General features: G+C 39.3%; 2 protein-coding genes across 4 annotated transcripts in view; one reads left to right on the top strand and one right to left on the bottom strand.

Moving 5' to 3' along the window:
- Window positions 1-767: 767 nt before the first annotated feature.
- The window catches only part of LOC145467162 (succinyl-CoA:3-ketoacid coenzyme A transferase 1, mitochondrial-like), a 32,749-nt gene continuing 10,270 nt past the window's right edge, over window positions 768-23,246 (bottom strand). The window contains exons 9-18 of one of the 3 annotated variants that reach the window (XM_081450712.1): window positions 22,972-23,079; window positions 9,587-9,701; window positions 8,540-8,634; window positions 6,887-6,935; window positions 6,006-6,078; window positions 5,195-5,270; window positions 4,875-4,961; window positions 4,417-4,497; window positions 4,229-4,330; window positions 768-3,076 (exon numbers count right to left, since the gene is read on the bottom strand). In XM_081450712.1, coding sequence (XP_081306838.1) covers window positions 3,038-3,076; window positions 4,229-4,330; window positions 4,417-4,497; window positions 4,875-4,961; window positions 5,195-5,270; window positions 6,006-6,078; window positions 6,887-6,935; window positions 8,540-8,634; window positions 9,587-9,701; window positions 22,972-23,079 — 825 coding nt within the window. In that variant the 3' untranslated portion in view covers window positions 768-3,037. The other 2 variants (XM_081450711.1, XM_081450713.1) reach the window with 2 other exon arrangements.
- Window positions 9,708-21,175, top strand: LOC145467161 (kelch-like protein 2). Its single transcript, XM_081450710.1, has one exon. It carries the CDS (start codon window positions 12,716-12,718, stop codon window positions 14,414-14,416), a length of 1,701 nt encoding a protein of 566 aa, XP_081306836.1. The 5' UTR covers window positions 9,708-12,715; the 3' UTR covers window positions 14,417-21,175.

Raw genomic sequence — 23,246 nt, 5'->3', positions numbered from 1 at the left:
TATTTTATTCTTGGCTTGCACGTGACGTCATCATTTTCGTCTGGAAACCAGCGCAATTTGAATTTCAGAGCTATGGTGGTGCGTGACATAAAGCTGCGATCGCGTTTGTCGAAAAATATATACTTATCTCGTGATTTTTAGTCTATTCAGAAGTTAAAGTATTAGGAAAAGGGCTTATTTAAATGTTTGCTTGTTCAGTACAGATAATCAGTCGCCTAGATAGCCAAAGTAAGTTCCAGATGTTTACACTTTTTTCCGGTCGCCATGTTGGTGTTCCACGGAGGTACACCAACATGGCGGCTCCATACTGGGCTCTATAAATTTGTGCAAAATATTTCGACGAATATCTGAAGTTGAGGAAAACGCACAGACTTAAAACGTGGAGAAGTGTCTTCTTTAACAATCTCCTATAACACCACAATTTCTTAACTTTATCCACTGAATCGTTTTCGAATTATTTTTTATTGCGTGACGGTGCAAGCCAAGAATTAGTTTATTTTACTCAATGTTTTGATATTTCTACTTTTTTTTTTATTGATTTTTATTGGTGAGATAATCTCTCATAATCATGATTGTTTAATTGAAATCTCGAGTTCATAATCGAATTGTTAAATAGAAGTTGTATAAATAAACGTTTGTAAATGGCCAACCACTTGCCAACCGTGATGGTTCAGTCCTTGTGATAGTGAGAAAGGAGCTGGAATTCGTTTACCTTGAGAGCAGGTAAACGCGAGGGAACAACTCGGTACTTACCGACACGTCCCCCCCCCCCCCCCCCTCCGAGGGGGACTCCCATGTCGGGGTATTTTTAAGGCGTTAAAAAACCGGTTTTGGTATCTCTTAGGGTGCTCAACCTCAGGAGGTCCTCAGCGGGAGCTTTTAGGGTATTGAGCCGAACAATATGACAGGAGATGTTTTGTGTTAGAATAAGTACCTCTTAGGGGTGAAGGAATTTTCCAGCCACGCCCACAAAGCAGGGTCTTACTACCTCTGAGGGGTTCTTTTCAAAATTTTCGACGAGCACCCCGGTCCTTTTTATATGGGAATCCCGAAGGGGTTTTCGCGGTCATTTCATCGCTCGCGTGTCATACCCACACGGGGCTGGGAGAAGGGAGACCCTGGTAACGAGCTTTCTTATTATACCGTATTTCAGATCAAAAATACACTGCTATCGGAGTCACTCCGATCTTTTGGATACGACTTATCTAAGAAAGATCGAAGCCGCTCTGCTATAAAGGGCAAGACTAACACGGTTGAAAATCCTAAAGTGCCGCACATGCCCTATTTACCTTATGTAAGAACTAACCAAGAAGCTGAGGCACCAACGTTTTCAATCTATTCCAAGTAATGTAATGAACACCTTCGAACAAGCAAAACACCACCTCTTTGACCATGCCATGTTTATTTTAGCTGGTAATGGGCATTGTTTTGTATGGCCATGCAACACTTAGTGGAGAAACAGCTGTGAAAAGAGACACTACTTTAGCGAGCCAAATAAATGGTGCAAATTACTCCCGGGACCTCTCGGCACAGGGGAGTTCAGAGTCGAACCTGCCGCCATTTTTAGTGAAGTGGAACCCAGGTCTCGACCGCCACATTTGTAGAAAGTTACAGAGCTCGGACGAAAAGTGGCCACGAAATTTTTTTTTTCTACTGGCAGTTCTGTTCCTGAATCTGGTTTTTCATTATTTTTCATTTTGCATATATGAACGATATTCCAGTCTCGTTTCCAGAGCCCGCGCGGCCCCTTTGGAACGAGATTGGCCGAGGTAACTCCGGGTTGCCACAGGTCAGGAAATGGTCAGGAAAAAAAATATTCAAAGACAGGGAAAAGTCAGGGATTTCACCTTGAGTCAGGGAAAATAGACATTTGAAGAAAAGTCAGGGAATAATCTACCATTGAAGGATGGAAGAAATATTTGGGGTCACTGTGATCTCAATAATGGTTTTCCTTAATGACGAAGGAAAATTGGTTGAAAACTTGTCAGTTTTAATGAACGAGTGGAAAGAACGGTTGTAAGTTCAGGCTAGAAGCCTCTACTAGATCTGACATTTTGTATCTATTTGGTAAGGGAAATTTGATTTTTACCGGGGAATAGTCAGGGAATTTTGAAAAGTGATGTCTGTGGCAACCAAGCAACAGTTAATTGCCCGCCCTTATTCCCAAGGTAGTCCCTCTTTCGTTATTTTTGTACACATCCATTTCTTCCGCGGCTAATGTTACCTCGCGCACTCTGTGAATATTTTCGTGGAGATGCAAATGCACGTAAAGCCGTTCAGGGAGTTCCCGAGAGGAAAATCCTGGTCACAGGATCGGCTATTTATAGGTCTCCTGCGATTTGCGAAACCGGCAGTAAACTAAAAATAAAGGATTACCTCAGGAGTAAGGTCTGCATGGAGGATTTTACTTGTTTACTCCTCGTCCTCTCTTACCCTTGCCCCATGGAAACGGACGATGAAACAAATAATGTAAATAACGTAAATAAACATGACAAGGTTAAAAATCCCACCTGGTAGCAGGCAAACCAGTTAGTTGGCTATCTATAAACGTGGCCGAGGAGTTGAACTCGGAACTACAGAGAACAACACCAGTAAGGGTGGTCGGAACGGGACTCAAACCCGTGACCTCGGGATTTCAAGTCTGGCGCCCAAACCACTCGGCCACGCTGTCTCCTACAGGTCACGTCCTTTACTCTAAGAAACAAAAATGTCACAGCATAGCAGCTAAACTTTTCACTTTTTTAATACATTATCGATCGTCTTCTTACCTTAGGTAGATAACTTATGTGTACTTTTGTAAGCCATTTACTTAGTTATAGTGTAAATCCACAGTATACATAGCAAAATGGCTGAAGGCTTTTTTTCTTTTCATGTTTTGTGACAAAAATATATAAATATACGTGGCTGTTAACCCTCTGTGCTGATTATACCATTTTCTCGAGTCTCGGCTTGAAGGAGTCAACCTACGTTTGTCCGAGCAATATTCTAAATTAAATTAAACATATATCTGATAGAATTCATTGCAAATTTCCATCTCCTACGATATTTGCTCCATTTCTTTCAAGTCAGAGGAAACCTGCCATAAAACACAATCACAAAAATAAGATTGCTAAGTTAAATATTTGTCCTATTAGCTAACAAGTAAAAGGTGTTTGGTGAACTGGGTCGTCTGGTTATGAGCCCACTGAGGCAAAACTTGTTTGGCATTTATTTGTCAAATAGAAGATAGTTTTCCATGTTCTCTTCAAGAAAAAGAAACCGTGTACCATATTTCTATCGAGTTTTAGTATAATCTACTAGCGTTCTATCACAAATGCTGCTCTCTGATTGGTTACCCTATTCACTATGTGTTCTGTTACAAGTAGATAGTGAGTAGTGTAGCAGTGTGCGCTTGTTAACTAAATGATGGCCGCTTCTCGGCGTCTTTGAAGTGTCCGAAGAGGATTTAGATAAAATTTTAAACTACTAGTAGATTTATACTAAAACAATAAGATTATTCGCTCTAGATTTCTATACTCGGGCTGCGCCCTCGTCAACTATCACGCGATAGAAATCTCAAGCTCATAATCTTTCTATTTAACAGAACGTGTGCTTTGTAATTTGTCTGCAGAACGTGTCTCGAGTGTCGCATCATTATATTTTATTATTATACATTAAACTCACTATCTCTTTTCTGATTGGCCGAAAGCGTAAAGTGAATTTTCGAAATCAGCGCCTGTGACGTCATCTAGTTGCAGATTATACAATAATCATGTCAAGGACACTCAAGGTCAAGGGTGATCATGTCCTGTATGACCGCGGTGCATGATTTCTAAGGGTAATCATGTCAAGGTCGCGCGCTTTGTGTTGCTTGACAATTATTAGATTCGGTTCTGTGATATCCAGAATAATCAAGGTCTCGGTAAGGGTTATCAGCCTCAGCCTTCGGCTTCAGCTGATAACCCCTACCTCAACCTTGATTATTGTGGACATCACAAAAACCTCATCCAATAATTGTTTATTATTTTACCATGCGGTACTCTCGCGGACACCTTTTAATAATTTTTTCAGACGCAAGATCAATACCGAATGTAAACTCGATGTCTTGAAACGTAACATATTCCCTTCTGAAAATAAGGCCACCCAAAAACAGCCCCAAGAACAAGTCTTTAGATTAAATACAAGCTCAGGGCTTATTTCTGGAAGTCTACGGATTTGAAACAACAACAACAACAGTAACTGCGCTTACTTCAAAGGAACAACCAGTGGAGACTTGTACGTCTTGAATTGATACGCCCGGCCATAACTCGGTAAGTACAACGCCGTTCTCTTTGCTTACTTCAAACACGCACTATAGTTATATAAGAAAAACATCAAAGAGTTAAATTTCACGATCCATTAGAAAGTATCAAGACAATTTATCAGCAAAGCATGTACCTTTTCTGTTATGATCATATCCACACAGTTTGTACCCGTCAAAGGAAGCGTGCACTTTTCTAAAATCTTGTGTTTATCTCCCTGTGAACAGAAAAGGACACAAACACGAAGATTATTACCAAACTGAAACACGAAAATTCTGTTCAGAGAACATGTTTCTCTAAAATACAGTATTAAGCTGAATACATATAAACCTGTTTCTTCCAGCCGTCAAATAGTATTTAATCAATGGTGTTATAATTTCAATTCTCCCTGAATTTTCTTCAAAATGTCAATTCCCTGACGCTTCCCTGACCTTGAAGAATTTTTTCCCCGTGACCATTTCTTGACTTGTGGCAATCCTGCTGGTGCGCAGCTTGAATCAGAGGCCAAGTTTACACTTTAACCTTCAAATCAGAAACATCAAATCGTTTTGAATGGAAAATGGAGTTGTCTGTCATAAACCTCACAGTACTTACCTTCGCCAAATGTTCCATCGTGACAATAACTTTGGATTCGCTAGAAACTAGGTCCATAGCTCCACCCATTCCTTTCACCATCTTCCCCTGTAAATCAATCAATCAATCAGTCAATCTATCTATCTATCTATCTATCTATCTATCTATTAGTCCATCAATCAATCAATCAATCAATCAATCAATCAATTAGTCCATCAATCAATCAATCAGTCAGTCAGTCAGTCAGTAAGATAGCCAGTCAATCGATTTAACATTCAATCGAACATTCATTCAATCAAAAGTCAGATGGTCAGTCGGTGATGCATACATGAGGTACTTACTGGGATCATCCAGTTAGCGATGTCTCCAAACTGTGAAACTTGCATGGCTCCCAGGATTGTTATATCGATGTGACCACTACAGCGGGGTAGAACATGAAACAAAACAATCGTCTTACATTACCAGTCATTACTCATCCTAGCGGTATGCAAAGCTTGGCTCGCCACCAGTCTTCTTGCAGCTTAGTGGTCAGAGCATCCGACCAGTGTGCAGAAGGGCCTGGGTTCGACTCTCCAGAAACCCCCATGGCCGTGACACTCTGAATAAGATTACTTCAACAGCCTTGAAGTTGCGAATACCATTACAGTACGTTACGGCTGAGTGCAATGGGCAAACAGGAATGGCGATTTTTCCGAGATTTCCGGAATTCTTAAGTTTGCGGAATTTTATGGTTGAACAGAATGCACAACTCTTACAATATATAAGAGTGGTGTAATAATTAACTGGGTAAGCTGTAATGTAAGGACCACTTGTACAAACAGCAGTGGAGTGAAGCCGGGTCTTGGTTTAGATCAGGATCAGCAGTGTAAAATAAAGCATAAAACCAATTGAAAGGCTGACCGGTCAGCCTTTCAATTGGTAATAACTAACTGGCTGTCGTGGAAAGGTGACCATTATAAAGAGGTTACCAGTAGAGTAATGTCTATCGATTGATACAAGGTAGAGACAAAAAATCTTGGCCCCTGTAGAGAGGCGTAAGTTATCTTTTTACATGTACATTTGTACATGGTAGAGGTTGCCCATCCCATCTAGGAGTGCTGGTGCAGGTGCATGTGATCAAGCTCTAATGTATCACATGGAGGCTGTACATACCCTCTGATCATGGCAAATGATTCATCGCTGGAAAAATAAGCGCTACCCGGAAGTACGGTCACTGTCTCTTTACCTGAAAAAAAGCCAAGCATCACTTTCTGAACTAGGAGCGTGTTTAAAACACGAAATGGCGAAATCAAAAAAGTGTCACTACGGTTAGCAATAGTAATTGGACCGAGTGGAGTGCAGTTCAGGGAGTAATCGCGCGAGTAATTTCAAAATCGGACGAGCGCGAAACGCGAGGCAATTTGAAAATACGAGCACGATTACTCCCTGAATTGTACGACACGAGGTCCAATTATTAATTAATCGTATCTATGACAAATTAAGGAAATAATGTCTTCTGAGAACTTCTTTTCAGCGAAAACGTCTGTGTTGCTTTTCATAAGTTTTGAAAGCTGCAGGAAACATTGCGAAGAAAGCCACTACAGAGCGCGTAATTGACGAGCGAATCACGTGGGTATTCAACTACAGGTATCCAATAACAAAAAGTTCAAATTAGATACCTGTAATTGGACACCCATGTGATCGCACGCCGATTAGCGTTCAGCTTAGCCTAAATATCACTGACTTGAACGTGGTTAGCTCTCAGTAATTGTATGGGTTAACAGTATCCCACATTGTTAAGTGCCATTTCGCCATTTTGTATTTTAAACACGCCCCTTAATTAGGATACCTAAGTAACAGTAAAATCGGTTACCAAGACACCCATTTTTGATCGAAATGAGACCCTAGGAATGCGTCGTTTTTGACGTAATGATTATGGAAGAATAAATGGTCTTAATGATATTCAAGTAAAGTTATATCAATCGATCGGTGTCTGAGTGAGTCTAACATGTCACACCCCATCTCATTAATGCTTAGAGAGCAAAACAACCTACCAGCATTGATGAGGTCAGCATCTTCTTCTCCAGGTCTTGGAAAAGGGCCCTGTGAAGTTGATCATTAATAACTTCTTATCAACAGAGAGTGAGGTCTTTACGGGGAAATCTCAAACCGAGACCCGGCAAGGTCGAGGTTTGAGATCTTCCCGTAAAGACCGAACGTTCGAAGTAAATAAGTTGTTTATTATATGGCTTTTTGCTTTGTCTTTGCAGGCGCGTAATCGGCCCGTCCGCATTGCGGGAGAAAAATACCCTTCAGTTAGCCAATCAGAGTGCCCGTTAGATCGGCTATAAACACAAGCAATACAATAACCTGTACTTACTGCATGTATCTTAATATATGTACCCGCATTTTGAAGCATATTATTCTTAGTTCTCAAAATGGTAGCTGGCCTTTTTTACCGTGCCCAAAACGACATTAGGGAGTTTAAGAAGCTACGACAGCGACGCCAAGGACAACGTCGATTAAAAAATGAATTTATATTTTACCTACGAATCTCACGATACTCTTAAGTCATTTACTTTGTTTATCACTGTCAAAACTATCACGAAACTGAATCTGGGACACAGCGATAAATTTGAAATAGAAATTTAAAAAATTTGCCGTTGGGGTTTACGTTCTTCAGACAACACAGAATTTGGTCATTTCAAGTTGTTGTTTTGCAGAGGATGGCAAGGAAATGTACCAAGAATTTAACGCACGTGCACAGCTATTCTTTTGCTCATTAAACCTTTTGTTCAGCAACGTTCCCGTTGCCGTTGCCGTTGCCGTCGTGGTTTTCTTAAGCTCCCTAATAATATGTTGTATCACTCGGAAAAACAACAGGCATTAAATTTCTCATTCGAGGTGTCAATTTAACTTCAGAGAAACTGAGGGTTTTCGAACAGATCTTTTTGCTGAAACAATTCTTTGGGTACAATTGAAAATTACTGTAAGTAACCCACCACTGGAAAATTGTACTGATAGCGTTAAACCCAATTAGTAGTTGCAATAGCTGCCTTACAATTTTTGCAAAGAGTAAGTTTCTTGTTTATTGACAAGTACTGAACGTTCTACCAACTGAAACTAATCTATTACTGTTGGACACCCTGTGATCTGACAAGTTTTTCAAGCTAAGGTCTGAAAAACACAGGGCGCTTTTCATTCGATGGTTTGAATTTCCCGAAATATCGAGTGATAAATGGAACAGAAAGTTCCCGAACTTCCGGAAAAAGAGACAACCGTGCGAGGTATACCGAAATTTTTGGAAATTTCTTGGCGGGAATTTACGTCTCATTTGACTTTCCTCCCAAAATTTTCGGAATTTTCGGTTGATTGGTTCGCTTATCGCAAAATTCAACAATTTCTGGCTTTTCTGGGAACTTTCCCAGGAAATTAGCACCATTTGTCCAAGTTTTGAAATTTTCGGAATTTTTGGTTAGTCTACCTGGTAAATCACTGAAAGTTCAGTCTCGGCCCCAGTTACTTACATATCAATTTTTACGATTTCATTTAGCTGCAGTAATTTCTAAAAAGTATTGTGCTCGAATCGTGAGCTTCAAAATCCTTGAAACGGTGCTAAAATATTCCTTTACACATCTACATGTTAAAGCCATGCCTAACAAAACAGGAAGTTAACAAAATTCACGCATACTTTACAATCAACTTACCAAGCCAAGAACTCCGTTTTCACTTTGCAGAACCACACTCATTCCTTCAGGAATATAATTACTGGCTAACATGGGCATACCTATTCCAAGATTTGCTAAATATCAAACGGTTAAGGAGATTGCTATTGACAAAATTAGATTAAAGACACTTTCAAACCAGGATGAAAATAAATTGTACATTAAGCCTACCAATTTCGAAGCCATTGCGTGTGCAGTCATTGTCAGGGAATTAGTATGAGAAACAGCTACATTTGCTGACAAAAGTTGCCAATTTGCTGATTATGATTTGGAAAAAGGTGTATACAGTCTTATAAAGACATCAATTATTTCAACAAGGCATTAACTACCAGTAAGTTCCATCAGAAGAAACGCGAGACTCAATCAACAACTTGCACTTTGCTAATGTGGCTCAGCTAGTCAACACATGCACATACATAAATTGGAAATGAAATGATGGTAAATGCACGTTAAGCGTGGTAGAAACACAACAAAAAAAGGCTTTTTTTTTTTTCAATGCCCATCTCGCATATTCAAAACAAAATCCATAATTTCAGCAGAAAGTAGGAAGTGTGTGAAATTTGAATGACGTTTTACGGCCTATTTGTTGTTGTTGTGAGATGAATGACATACCAACAGCCATACCACGTAGCGATTTTGCAGCCATATCTCGATGTGTGGTAACACATTAAATACATAGACCCATTCTTCTTCACATGGGTTAACTTGCATTGATAACACAAAGCCAATGCTAAGTTTTAATTGTACATTCTTTAACAAGATCTCAGTTGAAGAGCTCTTATGTGTTATGTGCATGGGTAAACAAGAAATGACATCTCATAACATTACAAACCGTGACTTCAAGCTACTTCAAAGTTGACCACACTGTGTGCAAAGCAACAGTAAGTGAAAACGCATGGGATTTCAAAAGTGCCACTCGAAAATTTAAAAATTACACAGTTAAGGCAGCAGGAATGTGACTAACGAAATCTTCTCCCATAACAGGAATACAGCTACATAGGTACACTGTTCGTTATTTTTCAAGGATACCATACATTCCGTCTTTAAACTCTAAAGCAGCCCTTTTTATAATTCGCTCTCTGAGTTGAGCACCAGGAGATGGAGCCTTGCCATTTTCTTCTTTATCCAGCGTCAAAGTTAGCCTCTAGCAAAGAGTTAAGGAGAACTCAGTCAGCCAAGGATCATAATACTCATTATAGAGCAGTTTGCACTTGAAGGTTTGAAGTAATTCGTGTTTGCTTTGGTTTTGCATTAATGTTGCATTAAATAATGCCCTTGGAGATTGGCTCAAAAAAAAACACTTGCGCCACCTTGTAAGCTAATCAGAAGTAACGGTGAATCGCTTGGACACGTTTTCCCGCGCTTCGCGTTGGCTGCCGGAGACATATCAGTTTCCTTCAAATCTTTGCTTCTTCAGTGGAGTGTCTGGGTCTTTTGTAATTGGCCGGAGCGATAACTTGCTTTTTTTTCTGTTTTGTTTTGTTTTTTTTCTTTTTCTTATTATTATTTCATTTTTATTTTTTGGGGAGCTTTTACGTTGAGCATAATGCCCTACTAGCAAACGCTTATCTTTATATATTGAAAATCTGCCAATCTGACTGGATCCTTCATCGTTGAGGGTTTTCCAATATACACGAACTGATACGATCCGTATAATGGCATTTTCCTTTTCGCACGACTCGTACGAGTCATACGGGTCGTGAAACAATGGTTTACGAGCCGTACAGTTGGTGAACTGCATATCATTAAGAGAGACTTAGGGTGTATAGACAAGTCCACGACCCGTGCGACTCGTACGGGTCGTGAAACAAAAGTTTACGAGTCGTACAGTTGGTGAACTGCTTATCATTAGAGGGACTTGGAGCGTGTAGGCAAATCCACGACCCGTACGGGTCGTACGGCTTGTACGGGTCGTAAATATTCATCTTGTTTTGCGCTTTGGAAATTTACGTTTCGAACGAGGAATAGACATTCTAATTAGCGCTTTTGGACCCACCCGCTTTAGGACTCCGAAGAGTATACCCTGTATATAGCGCTATTGGGCTCTCACGCTTTGACAACGAAGAATATTCATCGCATTTTGTGGGCATTCACGTTTTTAGAACGTGGAACATACATTGTCCTTAGCATGCTTGTCTCTCATTTATCATTCGTATATAATTATGTATGCAGTTCACCAACTGTACGACTCGCAAACCATTGTTTCACGACCCGTACACCGGTCGTGCGGTTCGTACTGTCGAGGTAAGAGAGCTGTCTTACTAATGATATGCAGGTCACCATTGTTCCACGACCTGCACGACTCGTAAACCATTGTTTTACGACCCATACGACTTGTACGAGTCGACAGTATTGGACAAGGATGAAATCAGTCGATCGCTTTGCCAGGCATTTCAAAAAAGTTTACAGATGAAAGGACTGGTCCGAGCGGTGGTCCAAGCTAAAGCGTGAGAGACGATCATGTTGAGTAGAGATCATCTTGGGTAATAGCGAAGATGGCAAAATTAAAAGACTTTGTATTACGAGCTTGAAAAAAAATTAGAGAATTCAACAATTATTCTAGTTGCTTTAAGCGAAATCTAAGCGATGGGCAGCAATTTGGGTGCAGGGGATTCGATTTTGCAAAATTAGAAATGCTTGCAACTGGCCTGTTTTGGCCTGCTCGCAGGCTCTTCTTGTTTGGGCGTCAATTACCTCGCTTCAGTCAGTAACTTGGTGAATAATCGACATCAAGGGATATCGGAAATGTACCGAAGATCACTGCAGATTATTCGCTAGACTTGTGATGTCACAAGAGGATGTGAGCCATGTTTTTTTTTTTTTTTTCTAGTTCTTTAAATGCCGCGGCTTGTGGTCAGTGTGTGTCGCTAATTGAACCCGGCCGAAATTCACTCAATCTTTAGTACATCGAAACGTATAAACTGCAAGAAAATGCTTTGTCAGTTTTGCACTTACAAGAACTAGGGAAAGTGCATGGAAGGAATGGAGACATCAGTAATTGACGAAAGACTTTCGACTAGAGATCATAGACACTTTTTATTTCCTTTCTGGGTTTTTCCGAGTAGAGTTCCTGGAGTGTCTGACACCGTGCTCTAAATAAAAAAAAATTCCATTTGCTTTATACTAGGAAGGTTTGTTTTGGTTTATTTCTGTTGCAAGATATGTTTACAGTTCACTGAATATTTTCTGTTGAGGTACAGGGTCTGCATTGTTCTGTTGAGGAGGTCCATTTCTTATTGATTTCTTGATTCCTTGTTGACTTAACAAGCCCAATAGAGGCATATGCGAGTTTATACATTATGAACCAAACAAGACAAGATGACATGAACGGAACTAATGCTACTTTACTAATTCTCGTCTTAATAGAGTCCTAAAGAGATGACGTCACAAAAATAAAAATTTTGAAATTATGGGATATGATGTCATATTCTTATAGAGGATCCTAAAAGATGCACTCATCTCAAAGATTAGCTCTGAATTGCAATTCCCGATAGAGATATAAGGGATCAAAGTTTGATAGCATCCCATACAAACCCTTCAAAATTTGTTTCAGTTCCTTCAGTTTAGAACTGACTCAAAATTAGAGAGATTTATATATGGAGCAGTACCAAATTTTTATCCTTTATATTTCGGCTACGAATTACAATTTAAAGGTAATTTTTGGCAAAGACCCTTTTTTAAGGACGCTCTATTCGAAAATGGCGCCAAATCCCATAATTTCTCGAATTTATTTCTTTGTGACGTCACACTTAAGGACTCTATAGTTCACGTTTTTCAAGTCTTCGTTTTAAAAGGACTCGTTTTACAAGCTCGCAATTTTTACCTGTCCACGTTTTACAATTCCTTGATTTTACTAGCCCGCGATTTACAAGTATTATTTTTACAAGTGCTCGTTTGACAAGTTCGCGATTTTCACAGGCCCACGTTTACAGGTCCATGTTTTGCTAGTCCAGTCCATCCTTTCTAGTCCAGTCCAATCCAATCTCTCCAGTCATCATACGATGACGTCATCTCGCTCCCAGTCTACTCTTGTTCTTCCGTAAAAGAAAAGTTTCGATTTCGGTCTGGTTTTGCGATCTGTACCGGTCGTGATTTCTTAGAGCTATTTAAGGACATCTAAACGGTTCTAAATGAATCTGTAAGTTTATTTTCTGGAATATGGAAGATCTACAGCCAATCTCTGATGCGGAACAAGCTGCTTTCTGTGTTGAACTGGCCAAGCGGCTTAACATGTTGCGAAGGCAAGATCATTTATGCGACGTAACTTTGATGACGAAAGATGACAAAGAATTCAAAGCCCACAGAAATGTGCTTTCTGTAGTAAGCCCGTTCTTCTCCAAGCTTCTTCAGAGCGACATGAAAGAGAATCGAGAAGGGATTGTTCGGTTTGAAGAGATCTCGGGAGCTGTGATGGAAGACGTTTTGGAGTTCATCTACACAGGAAGTGTCGAGGTAACTCAAGAGAATTCCAAGGATCTTATCGCTGCAGCGAACTATCTTCTCATTCCAGGTTTGAAAAAACTTTCTGCGCGATTTCTAGAATGGCAGATCTCCAAATCAAATTGCATTTCAACATTTTATTTTGCTGAGATGTACCAGTGCGACGAACTGATCACTAACACCAGAGAGTTCATCCACGCGAACTTTGCATCTGTGGCAGAAATGGATGAATTCTTAAACTTGGAAGCTAAAGAAGTCGAGAGGTGGATTTCAAGTGACGAAATTTCTGTTGCAGTTGAAGCAGATGTTTTTGAAATCGTATTCAAGTGGATCGAACAAAACAAAAGCGGGCGAAAAGCATCGTTTGAACAATTGTTTCGTCACGTGCGATTGGTTTCCCTATCGCGTGACTTTTTATTGGATGTCGTGACAAACGAACTTGTGCGAGAGAACTTGCACTGTTTAAACTTGATTTTAGATGCAGCAAAGCTGTCTAGCTTTACATGTGAAGGGGGTCTACTTCAGTCGCCGAGAAAAGGACTTGGAAGCCGCGCCATTGTTGCCTGTGGAGGGAAATACACTTTCTGTTATCTCCCAGAGAAAGACGAGTGGAAGCGTTTAGCAGACGGGCTGTCAAAGAGAAACTATGCAACTAAGATGATAAACTACCACGATCAGTTGTACGCCTTTTCATCTGAGGGTAAGGGAGAGAGGTATGATCCCGTTGTTAATAGCTGGTGTACTTTGGATTTGTCCACCACATGGTCTACCAAGGTGGGTGTCGTTAGAGGCGACATTTACGCGATAGAGGTCAACACATCAACGAAAAAATCCACAATCAAAAGATACAATTTTGAGCGGTGCTCATGGCAGACGGTTTTGTCATCTCATGAGGGCTGCAGGGAAGGGTCTTGTGTTGTTGTGGCTGGAAATCATCTGTATGTTTGTGGCGGGAGGTTAGATGACTTGGTTGTGAAAGCTGAGAGATTCAACACTGTAGAAAACAAATGGGAGGAAATTGCAAACATGCGACAAGAGAGAGAGTACGCTTTTGGCGTGGCAACTGAAGGAAAGATCTTTGTAGCCGGAGGGAGGAAGGATTGGGGACCGTATCTCAAAACATGTGAGATGTTTAACATCTCGACAAATGAATGGCAGTTAATTGGAAGTTTGAATGTTTCTCGCGTACATGGCAGTATGTTGTGCCTGAAGGGAACACTCTATGTGCTGGGTGGCACAGATTCCCAGGGGATACGTGACTTGAATGTTGAATGCTATGACCCTACTGAGGACAAGTGGATTGAGAAGACAACCATACCAGTGAAAATGATCTTCAAAGGCAATCAAGACACATTCACCGGCTGTGTACTGAAACTCTCCAAAGGAGTACTAGACAAACTTGATGTTATTAAGAAATAGTCAAGTAGGAAGAAACGAGATCTGGTCGTCAGGAAGAGAAACGAAATCCACTATCCTTTAAGTTTGCTCACTGTCGCGAGAGAAAACGTTCTCCTCTACTGGCGTACGCGTTTCCTCGGCGAGATTTCATCAGCACTTGAATAATGATAAATAATATAAATATTGATAAATATTGAACCCAAATCTCTTACAAGAGGGCGGTGGGGAGACTGAGACAGAGAGAAATCTGGGTATGTGATTGGATTCCAGTTTAACAGTTTTCAAACATTTTACAGGAAAGTTTCATTTCAAATCTTTTTTTACAATAACTGTCTAATTTCTCGTGCGCTGATTGGCTCATTTTTATCATCAATAAGAGTACAGACGGTAACAATTTTAGTTTTAATCAAAAAGTGAGAAAAGCTATTCACTATGTTGACGTCATTTTGAATAAAATTCACTCATCTTCGTTTACGGCAAGTTTACGGCGTCTTTTCCCCTCATTTATTCCTGGCATTTGACCATTTTGGGGTCTTGTTATTGTAAAAAACAAATTGACGTCAGTTTTTTATGCGTCTGTCCTCTTATTGATGACAAATTTCGTCATAACATTGTCAAAGTTTACTGTGGAACCACTTGCCTGCGGCTCGTGGTTCCAGTCAGCCATTTTGACACAATCTATCATCAATAAGAGGACAGATGCATAAAAATCTGACATCAATTTGTTAAATTTCCCGCGACCGCCGCACAGTAGAATTATAAATATATTTGCTTATAATCCATCAAATATTTTCGTTCGTGCGCGATTGGTCTAAACACGTCACGTGACCGAATATTCCCCAGCTAAAATTGGGAATATCAAAGAATATTCCCCAATTTTCAAAACTGCGCGTGTTGCGCAAAAGATTTGAAGGATAATAAACACAATAGCCTCCATTTTGTGCGAAAATGTGCTTGGATATTTGTCCTTGGACATTATCTGTTCCTTGAAGCCCACAATTTTCCTCGAGCTACGCTCTCGGAAAACTGTTCACTTCTTGGAACAGATAATGTCTGCGGACAAATATCCTAGCATATTTTCGCGCCAAATGGAGGCTATTGTTTACATAGTATCCATAGTTTTCAGTGTGTTTTACATTAAGTTGAAATTCACATAACAAAATTCTCTTAGCTATATTGCAAACTGGGACTAACAAAACATAAACTAGAATTGCTTATTGTTTACTTCACAAAAGATCGATGATATTTAGTGTCCTTCAGCCCAAAGTAAGAAGACAGGTACAACTCTGTTTTCAAAGTAAGAGTGTCTGCTCAAGATTATCACTTGTCATGCCCAGAGCCATTGCTTTTACGGTCAGCGGTACTGAATGAGCAAGGGCTCTGGAAATGAGATTGGTGGTGATTGAGTTTATAAAATTTCACAAGAGAAATAATTTATTAATATAGTGCAGGAGTTAAATTACTTCTTCATATCCAGAGCTCTTAGAAGCCAAACGTTGAATGACTGACTGAATGAATGACTTTATTACGTGTCAATAGTATCCAGCTTAAAAAAACTAATTGGGAACACTATTTACACAATAAAAATAGACCTTAGCTAAAGTTAAAATTATTTACAATTTAATGAATAATGTATAAAATAAATAAATAAATAAGTAAATGAAATATATGAACTTAGTAAGATATAAAAAGCTTAAAAGATATCAAATATATGTAAAAATTTAATGTAAAATTTAAAGTGGCCTAGCAACATTTATCACAGTTCTTATAGTTACAATTATCTATTGAGTGTGATAGGTCTTTACTCTTAATGCTGTTTTTAAGCGATGACGTCATCGCTTTATGCTGGCAAGCATGCATTCCTTTGGATAGTGATTTCGCATAGTTTGTCGCGGTTATGTCCGTGCGCTTATGTCGCGCACTTTTTATCCCCCTGTGGAAGCGAAATGCACTCTGGGAGTTCCTTTGCTGCTTTCCTTTGCTGTTTGTAGGTTCCGCGGAGTGCTTATAATTGTAGCTTTTAAAAGAAGATTTAGGGCTGGATTTTGGTTTAAACAGTATCAGATAAATTTGCATTCACGGGCAAACTCATAATAAGAACATATCCTCCATACATACAAGTTTAGATAGACAAGTAAGTCGCACAAGCGACAGGTGAAGGGTTTGCGGCTTTCCTTTGCGGCTGTTTGTAGGATCAGCGGAGTACTTTTAATTTCAGCTTTTAAATGAAGATTTGGGGGTTGATTTTGGTTTATGCAGTGTCGGATCAATTTGCACTCACTGGCAAACTCGTAATAAGAACATATCGTCCATACATACAAATTTAGATGGACAAGCAAGTCGCACACGCGATAGCTGAAGGGCCTACAGAAAATTTACGGATTGGTAGCGCAGTTGTACTTTTGCCAGTCTTGAAGTGAATTGAATGAGTATTGTATGAGCACTGAAATATACAGTTTACAGTAGTGATAATGAAGTCAGGGTACGATTCATTTGCAGATTTCAGTTTTTTATGAAGTTTTGGAAATGTGCTGTTTTATATTTTCTGTCAACGAAAGAGTGGTTGTGATCGATAATCATTTTGTTGGGGCAAAGACAATAGGAATGTTCATTGATGACAAGTATGGTTAACAACAAATTAATTTTCTGTGAGGTAATTAGCGTTGCCAAATATCTTTTAAGATAATGAGGTGTCGATTTCACAGACAGAAACTTGTACTTTGCGGCTTTCCTTTGCTGTTTGTAGGATCAGCGGAGTGCTTTTAATTTCAGCTTTTAAACGAAGATTCGGGTGGATTTTGGTTTATACAGTGTCGGATAAATTTGCGCTCACGGACAAACTCATAACATATCTTCGATATATACAATTTTAGATAGACAAGCGGGTCGCACATGCGATATGACAAGTCAAGAGAAAATGATTTTCTCTTGGACAAGTATATGGTTAAAACAACAAATTAATTTCCGGTGAGGTAATTAGCTTTGCCAAATATCTTTAAAGATAATAAGGTGCTGATTTCAGACAGAAGAACTTTCGCTGACCCCTAGGACATGGACTAACAAGATGAACCTGGTACATGAACTACTTGAATGAGCCACCAATGGACTACCCTAAATGTAAACCCCTAAAATTTCTAACCCAAAAGTTTAAGAATCAGTTTGTCTGCTCATGTTCCAATCTTCTAGGAACAATTTTTAAACATCACTTCTGCATGCATTGCGTGCCGTTTATTAAAACTCTTGTCAACTTGAGTGTTTCTCTAGCTGATAGGCGGCAAAGAAGATGTATTTGTGCGTAAAATGTTTAACATGGATGAAAACCGTCTAAAGGAAGAACTAACTGCGATAAAATTTTCATCACAAGTAATATTCGTAATTTAAATTTTCAAACTTGTGAGTGCGCATATAATGGTTGTCAGTGCGATTGTCTGATTGGTCTCTTCTAAATATTGTAATTACCGTAATGATTCGATTTAGCACCCTCTTTCCAATAAGTGCCCCCTTTCAAATAAGCGCACCCCTTTATATTTGTTTTTATTAATAAGCGCCCCTATTCTAAGATTCATCTTCCCTAATTTCTCAGACACGTAATGCCGCATTACAAAAACAGTGGTCTTCATCTGAGTTTCTGAACTATTATGTCCATGTGAGTGCATAATTCCCTCAAACGAATGATCTCGATCAGCATCAAATAGATTAAAATTCCTTTCCGTTAACTGAACATTCATCGTATATTTTTTACTGTTACAGTTTCTTTTATTGTTCCTTTTTCAATGAATGCCGCATTAAAGTTTTGTTCTGAACATTCAGTTGTTTCCCAAAAAAGGAATAAGCGCCCGAAATGAGCGCCCTGTCTCGAATAAGCGCCCTAAGGTAATTACCTTAGAAATAAGGCCTATATATGGGCGGGGATATTAACTCTTCCCCTTTATCCTGTCTTGACTGTGTACATCTGCTCACTCTGAGGAGAGTGTGTGGTTGTAATGTGCACAGGCTAAAAACAAACAGATACCCTGTTCAAGAAACTAAATAGTCAAATTGTAGAACCTGGTTTAGGTTCTACAATTTGACTATTTAGTTTCTTGAACTATAGTAAAGTCTTACAGTACCCCGGCACATAAAAAATATTGAAGTCCCCAAACATTTTATGGCTTTTTTGAGAACTTTATTGATTGCTCTCATTATCCATGTTAGAATAACCCTTTACCCCCTAAGGCAAATGACAGTTTTTCCCAAATCGGCAAATAAAGACACTCTGCCTGTGTACAATATGCCATTTGAAAGCTACTAAACAGCTTATTTAAGAATTGACATCAGCAGCTATGAAGGAGGTAGACATTTTGAGAGAAATTGCTTTAAAATGGGAAAATGAATGACTTCAAAAATGTATCAATCTTCTACTATATTATGTATTTCCCTGAACTATAGCTTATTTAACAGCTCTTAGTGCATAGCCTATATGAAACAAGTCTTGCATTCCATTTGCATCCCGAAAAAGGAACTAAAAACTTCTGGGGGTGGTCAACCATGTCTTGGATGGGAGGGGGTCAAAATGTTATGACTTCAATGAGCAGATCTTTACAAGACAATTTTCATGGCAAAAATTCGTAGAAATCTATCAAATATCCACAACGTTATGACCTTGTGTGCCAATTTGCACTCTTAGAGGGTAAAGGGATAATGTGTATTTGGTTTTGCCCATTGCAGATATTTGCAATCAGTTAAAGGCTATTCACAACACTACGAAATATACAGCTTACTTAAGATGAAGCCACGGACAGAAATCAAATTGCCCAGTTGAAATGGATATCTGTGCTTTTAGACTGATAGTTGCACAACATGATCTGGTGGATTTCATTTTCACATGGTTGTTCTTGTTGCAGAAATACTAAACCAAATGTGGCTAATTAAATATGCATAAATTAGTGTCAAATGGCCATTTTTGCAGGGGGGTCCCCCTAACTTGAGGGGAATAAAATATTTTGACCTACTGTTTTGCCACAATCATTCACTCACCAAACGGCTATCTTTAAAACGGGGAATCGGAGAATCGGAGAATCGGGGAATCGGGGAATGGGAAATCGGGGAACGGGGAATCGGAGAATGAGAATGGGGAACGGGGAACGGGGAATCTTTAAAATGGGGAATCTTTAAAAGCGGGAATCTTTAAAATGGGGAATCTTTAAAGGCGAGAATCTTTAAAATGGGAAATCTTTAAAAGCGGGAATCCTTAAAAGCGGGAATCTTTAAAAGCGGGTGATTTCTTGTCAACCACTGTTTCGTCCTTTCCGTCCTTGTTCCTGGTTTTTGTGATAAAAACGGCTCCAAACGACCCTTCCCCTATCACATCTTGTTCGCCGAGATCATTCCACTTGAACTGTGGAACACCTCCAAAGCGACCGATTCTTTCTTCTTTAAAGTGAATGCAATGGGCACTTTGAAATTGTCTTCGCATGACTGCATGGCGTAGAAAGAGGTATCTTTAAGCACGCAATGACGGATCATACGCGAAATTCGCCGTCGCATCATTCGGGCATCGAGCATCGAATTACTTTATTGCTGGTTTTCAGTGTCACGCCATTCAAATAAATCAAAATCAAAATCAAAACAGTTCAAATGATAAAGTCCAGAATCTTGAAGAGAGAGAAGGTAAATATGCAAAGACTTTCGCCAAGATTCAGGTCACAGCAATGTTTCTTACGCAAGATATGCGGAGAATTTTTTTACCCAAATTTATAGAGATTTTGATGGAGACGCCATGCTGACGCCCATCCGGATGGCGGCCGGAAACCAACAGAAACATCTGTCACTGAGTTTTGCTACAAAAGCGTGAATTTATCTCTTCAGGAACTCAAGAACATTTTAAAAATAATACTTTTCCTAATACATGAACTGTTCAGATAGCCAGATTCCCCGAAATAAGTCACTCTTTTAACCAACATGGCAGCTTTCTTGCCCGTCATGTAAATGCCGCGTCATGCAAAAGCTTAGAAATTCAAGCGTAGTCTATTACAAAACCAAGAACCCACTTGGAGCAAAAATTTGTATGACTACTAGTTTTCAGCTGCTCTTACACATCATGAATGTAAAATCTCAGGATGATTAATAGTTTTGTAGTTTGAATTTTAGCGACGTCATGTGAACACCAGATTTAGGGGACTGTTTATTAACCAAAAACGTGTTTTCCCTGCCATATATTTGTCACTAAGTCGTAAGTCCTTGCATTATCACATGATAAGGCTACGACAAATATCCATGGCTGCGAAACTAAACTTCACAGTCCGGAGTTAAAGTAAATCCAGGCGGTTCGATTCTTTGGTCGGTCTAGCGGATCTCAAAGAGTGAGAATCGAGATTTGAACCGCTCCACTAACCCACTAAACCAATGTGCTTTAATAGCGTGCAATAAAATTACAATGAATAAATTCCACAACTGTCTCTGTACCTGTTGAGTTGATACATGTGACAGAATAAATAGCTTCCGGTGGGAAACTGAGAGATTCCCGTTCACTTTTCAGTAAAGATTAACGCTATTAAATATTCCCCACTTTAAAGATTCCCCGTTTTAAAGATTCCCGCTTTTAAAGATTCCCCATTTTAAAGATTCCCACTTTTAAAGATTCCCCATTTTAAAGATTCCCACTTTTAAAGATATCCCATTTTAAAGATTCCCACTTTTAAAGATTCCCCACTTTTAAAGATTCCCCATTTTAAAGATTCCCGCTTTTAAAGATTTCCCATTTTAAAGATTCCCGCTTTTAAAGATTCCCCATTTTAAAGATTCCCACTTTTAAAGATTCCCCATTTTAAAGATTCCCGCTTTTATAGATTCCCCATTTTAAAGATTCCCGCTTTTAAAGATTCCCCATTTTAAAGATTCCCGCTTTTAAAGATTCCCCATTTTAAAGATTCCCGCTTTTAAAGACTCCCCATTTTAAAGATTCCCGCTTTTAAAGATTCCCCATTTTAAAGATTCCCGCTTTTAAAGATTCTCCATTTTAAAGATTACCACTTTTAAAGATTCCCCATTTTAAAGATTCCCGTTCCCCGTTCCCCGTCCGCCATTCCCATTCACCTATTCCCCATTCCCCGTTCCCCGTTTTAAAGATAGCCCTCACCAAACCCAACATTTGTGCCAAGTTTGAGCGAAATCCGTGATTTGAGCTGTATCACCTCCTGCCTGGTTCTGCCTGGTTCTGCCTGGTTTTCTCATGAACACACTCTTAATTATTAACCCTTTTTGTAACACAGTGTAACACAGTGTGAGATCAAAGACTGCTGATAGCACAATGTCCAGTCAGTCAATGCATCAATCTGGAATAATCACTTAGCTTTAAAACGACATCCCTGAACAACGTTAAGGGAGTCCCAGCTGAACTTTTAGAGGTAAAATGCCCTTGAAGTGTCCGCTTATTGCAGGTTTTGTGCAACAAAATGGCCTAATAATAGTGTCCGCATCCGCTTCAGAGGTTTCCACTCAATGTAGGTTTATTTTACAGTAGATGTGGGAAGAAAATTTAGGGACTTCAGCTGGTGTCCGCTTAATATTAATGGAGGGTGTCCGCTTAACACTTTGAGCCCTTATTACGCATATACGCGTAATTAATGGTCGTGCACTTTGTACCACTTGTGACGTCATCAATTTAAATGTCACCAGATATTCTTGATAAGCAGATAGTAGAACTAGGATGGACCTTTCTGTACAACGGTCGATTTTGGATATCGACGACATTCTGACGTAACAAATTGAAAAATGGAACAAGGAATATACATTCTAATTAGCGCTTTTGGACTCACCCGCTTTAGGACCCCGAAGAGTATACACTGTATATACCGCTATTGGGCTCTCACGCGTTGAGAACGAAGAATATCCACCGTGTTTTGCGCTTTGGGAATTCACGTTTTGAACGAGGAATATGCATTCTAATTAGCGCTTTTGGAACCGCTTTAGGACTCCGAAGAGTATACACTGTACATGTATATAGCGCTATTGGGTTCTCACGCTTTGAGAATGAAGAATATTCATCACATTTTGCGCTTTGAGGCATTCACGTTTTTAGAACGGGGAACATGCATTAGCATGTTTGTCTCCGTTATCATTCGTATATAATTATTTATGCAGTTCACCAACTGTGCGACTGGTAAACCATAATAGGTTGTACGAGTCATACGAGTCGTGTTCAGCCATTCACGGGTCATATTTGTTCGACAGTATTGGACAAGGAAGTCATCGTTGGTTGTTTAACAATAATCACCCGGTTAGCTGGAAGTTTATACGAACAAATAGTGCAAGGGTGAAATTCCGAGTCAAATATCAAAGGCAATGAAACAGAGAGCGAGCTTACCCACCAATGTTTCCCTTCGAGCAAGAAGGCGCATAAGGCTACAAATATTAAACTGATTACTTGCTTTCATATAAAGCTATTAAGATTCTAACAACAAACCCTATCAATTAACTTCTAAATAACTGACTGACGAACCAACCAATTGTTCCTTTTCAAACATTTTCAATTAAAAAACTACTGACAATGCAATATGCTATATTTCACCCTGACGGACCCACGCGAGCTAACTTACCTCGATTCGTTTCTGATACTGAGAACCTTTCAATACTCCTTTCACATAAACTCCAGGCAGATGCACATCTTCCTCTGGGATTTCACCATTTTCTACAATTTCTTCAACCTTGGAGGCAAGGGTTTTCATGACATATCTTTGATAAGTGAACCATACAGTAACAAGGCTCTGAATATATACAACACATTTTATGTTATTTGGATTCAATACAGAAATTCACCAATTTTTGAAATAAAAAAATTTGTAACTACCAATTAAAAGTATACAAACTTTAG

Source organism: Orbicella franksi, chromosome 14 (assembly GCF_964199315.1).
Source record: "Orbicella franksi chromosome 14, jaOrbFran1.1, whole genome shotgun sequence".
Lineage (NCBI taxonomy): Eukaryota > Metazoa > Cnidaria > Anthozoa > Scleractinia > Merulinidae > Orbicella > Orbicella franksi.
Note: the sequence above shows the minus strand (reverse complement) of the source record. Positions and strands in the feature narration are given on the sequence as shown.

Bases quoted from the DNA above. Each gene is read 5' to 3' on its own strand.
- LOC145467161 (XM_081450710.1), top strand. From the start codon at position 12,716: ATGGAAGATCTACAGCCAATCTCTGATGCGGAACAAGCTGCTTTCTGT.